This window comes from Pinus tabuliformis, chromosome 5_1 (assembly GCF_031772625.1).
Source record: "Pinus tabuliformis cultivar Carrire ecotype Pingquan chromosome 5_1, CPIR1, whole genome shotgun sequence".
NCBI classification, from domain to species: Eukaryota; Viridiplantae; Streptophyta; class Pinopsida; order Pinales; family Pinaceae; genus Pinus; species Pinus tabuliformis.
In genome coordinates this window covers 560,116,118-560,119,314 of record NC_142305.1, presented here as the reverse complement: position 1 = coordinate 560,119,314, position 3,197 = coordinate 560,116,118, and the positions used below count along the sequence as shown (strand labels likewise).

General features: G+C 34.2%; 1 protein-coding gene across 1 annotated transcript; it reads right to left on the bottom strand.

Moving 5' to 3' along the window:
* Positions 1–351: 351 nt before the first annotated feature.
* On the bottom strand, positions 352–2,227 carry LOC149166030 (putative anthocyanidin reductase). Its single transcript, XM_089431261.1, has 6 exons — positions 2,041–2,227; positions 1,749–1,915; positions 1,344–1,553; positions 1,096–1,258; positions 675–879; positions 352–582 (listed from the first exon to the last, which is right to left on the bottom strand). Exons 1-6 carry the CDS (start codon positions 2,168–2,170, stop codon positions 438–440), a joined length of 1,020 nt encoding a protein of 339 aa, XP_089287387.1. The 5' UTR covers positions 2,171–2,227; the 3' UTR covers positions 352–437.
* Between the last annotated feature and the right edge of the window lie 970 nt (positions 2,228–3,197).

Here is a 3,197-nt window from a genome sequence, read left to right as displayed (position 1 = left end):
AAAGACTAATAAATGAATTAAACATATATACATTTAAAAAAAAAACATGTAACAAATTCTTAACTATGGAGATTAAAAACTTTGTTACAATGCCATGGGCCAATATCATAATTTATTAATAGCACATACCTAAAAAACCATTACTCATGTTGACATCATATTGACATAACATATCTATAAGATAATTTTTTAACTAAACAATTTAATTAAAAAATAAAAAAGACATAACCAAGTTTAAATTAAACCTATATCTTTAATTTGTTACTATTACTAAAAATATTTTTACATATTCCGTAGAATTTAAATGCCTACCATCCATCTAAAATGATATAATTAAAATTCTAAAATTACTTTCCCAAAATATAATTTTAATTTATTTATATTCAATTCCAACCCTTTTGAACATATTTATAAAATAACTATATCGTTCGCGATAACTATTTGAGCAGTCCATAAGATTGAGCCGATTTGATTGTGTCATCCAAAATTTCTGCCACGCCATACTTGAAAGAAAACCCCATATCCAAAAGTTTCTTTGAAGAAGTAGGAACACGGACAACATTATCATCTTCACCGTCGCTTCTGTCATAAAACCAAGTTTCTCACCTTCTATATCAATATAATTCCACAAAAATATAACAAAAAGAACTTACATGATGGGAGAAGCTGCTTACTTGAATTGTGGAGTGAAATGTGGATGGAGTTTATGGATGAAAGCTGTTAACTGAAAAATGGTGAGAGAGGAAACACAACAAATATGTCGACCTCTTACTTTTTGTTGCTCCATCAAAAATATATGAGCCTCACATAAATCCTCGATATGAACCAGCGGTACTGATCCCAGAAACGACTCATTCAACTTCAATCCTTCATAATTGCCTGTAACATTTTCAACCGAAATTGTCATGCTGCCCTTAGTGTTTTAAACCAAAGTATTTTACATATTTTTCTGGCAAACCCTCTCCTCAACTCAAATAAAAGTGAGCTATCATTGGCCTGCTTCCTATTACTGGTCTGCTTGTTTCACCTTTAGAAAGAAGTCCCATAGCAAAGACCTGAACATTTTAACGAACATATAACAAAAAGATTACTTACCTGTAATGGGGTTTAATAATTGCCCACATGAATACGGAAATGTTGAGATAATGGCTGGCCCACCAACGTAACCCGGTCCAATTGTCACAACCTCCATTTGGCCACTGTTTAACCCATACTCAATGGCTGCTTTCTCTGCCAAAGTCTTGGATATGTAATAGAACTGCACGCATGATAAGCACGACCTGTAAGTTACACCATATTTGAGATGCAAATTTAACCATACTACTCACACTGTATATACGTACACTAATAGGGCCGGCTTTCTTGCGCATGAATTCCACTGGAGTCCAGTTTGACTCGTCGAGAGTGGACCCAGTAATAAGCTCCCCTTCTTCATTCAGCGGACAAGCTGCTGCCATCGAAGAAGTATAAACCACACGCCTAACCGATTTAGCGCGCGAGCAGGATTTCAATATATTCAATACCCCTTTCAAAGCAGGCTGAACAAAATCATCCTGTCCCATAATTTTATACTTTTTATCAGGATTATCTCTCAAAAGTTTTTGAGAAAGACAAGTTAAATTGCATAAATCAAGATGAAAATTAATGAAGACACAAGAAATATAAAATGTATACGCTGTTAAATCCCTTTTAATACCTTTCATACTTCACAAATCAAATGTTAATAGAAATTTATGCATAAAAAGTACCTCAGAAGGCTTGGAGAAGTCCACAGGACTGGCCACGTCGAACACCCCATCACAACCCTCCACCGCGGAATCAAAGGCACCCTCTTCGCTTAAATCCGCTTGGAAGAGCTTCAGTCTGTCCGCAGCACCAGGCAGCGACAGCAGAGGCCCAGCTTTTGCCTTGTCATCTGCATGCACAAGAATACGAGAATAGCTCAAACCTAATTTCTTATCAGAGAGCGGGGAACAAACTGATTAATTAATAGCAGCTAATTTCTTATCAGATAGCGGCGAAAGAGACTGTATTACATACTAGGGTTCCTGAGGGTGGCGTTAACAGTGTAGCCTCTCTGGAGAAGATTCTTGACGAGCCATGATCCGATATACCCTCCTGCTCCTGTAACGCAAACCTTCATGCCCACTTTACCTTCTTGGCCTTGCATTTTTCTGCACACAACAGACCGAATATGATATTGATATGCAAGTTGCAAAATGAGAGGCTGAGTGCAATATAAATATCCAATAACCATCCGGATTGTCAATTCCGAAATTATTTTAAAATCAAACTGAAAATAATGAGTGATTTCAACAAAAATCGAATTCAACCATTCATTTCTGATCAGCGCATTTGGTCATATCAACTCCTCAGCTCTTTTCAACGTAAATCGTCGTCACTAAGCACGTTTCTAATGGGTGCAGTGTTTTGGCTATTCAAGCCTTTGGCATTTTCCATGATTTGTCAAATCTGCAACTTTTCTTCCAAAGTATCTGCAATTTTTTACTCGAAGCAAAAATCATTTCGAGACACGTCATAGATTCCAATATTATTTGTGTTTTGTCACTCGATAAAGGGAATCATAACTACTTAGTTTGAAGATTTTGGTTGAAGCGATCTTGACATAAAGAGTTTATGTGATGTTAGAGCTGACGTAAAGGGGATATGAAAGGTTCGAATACTCCCAAAAGTTTGTTTTGAATTTTTATATTTTGATGTAATTATGATGTTTATATGATGTTAGAGCTGACGTAAAGGGGATATGAAAGTTTCGAATACTCCCAGAAGTTTGTTTTGAATTTTTATATTTTGATGTAATTATGATATTTATAATAGTAAATTATGTCTATTCAAAATTTGTCTTTTTCAAAATAAAAATAAAATCTTTTTATAGTTAACCCTATGTAGTTTCCCAATACTTTGTTTTCCATTTTTATATAATTTGTTTTGAGTTTTTATATTTAGATGTAATTAGGTCATCATGTTATGTTTTGTCCCTATGTTTATGTCAAAGTTATGTGTATATTTTGTCCCTTTGAATTTGTTTTCTTTTAAAATAAAAATAAAAGCTCTTTATAGTTAACACTATGTCGTTTCCCAATACTTTGTTTTCCATTTTTATATAATTTGTTTTCAGTTTTTATATTTAGATGTAATTAAGTCATCATGTTATGTTTTGTCCCTTTGCAATATGT

What these genes read in the sequence shown, in the direction of transcription:
- LOC149166030 (XM_089431261.1), bottom strand. Translation starts at nt 2,170, where the DNA reads ATGCAAGGCCAAGAAGGTAAAGTGGGCATGAAGGTTTGCGTTACAGGA. An exon ending in AGAAAGCCGGCCCTATTAGT is followed by an intron (nt 1,259 to 1,343) that starts GTACGTATATAC and finishes TCATGCGTGCAG; the next exon opens with TTCTATTACATATCCAAGAC. An exon ending in ATTATTAAACCCCATTACAG is followed by an intron (nt 880 to 1,095) that starts GTAAGTAATCTT and finishes AAAATGTTACAG; the next exon opens with GCAATTATGAAGGATTGAAG.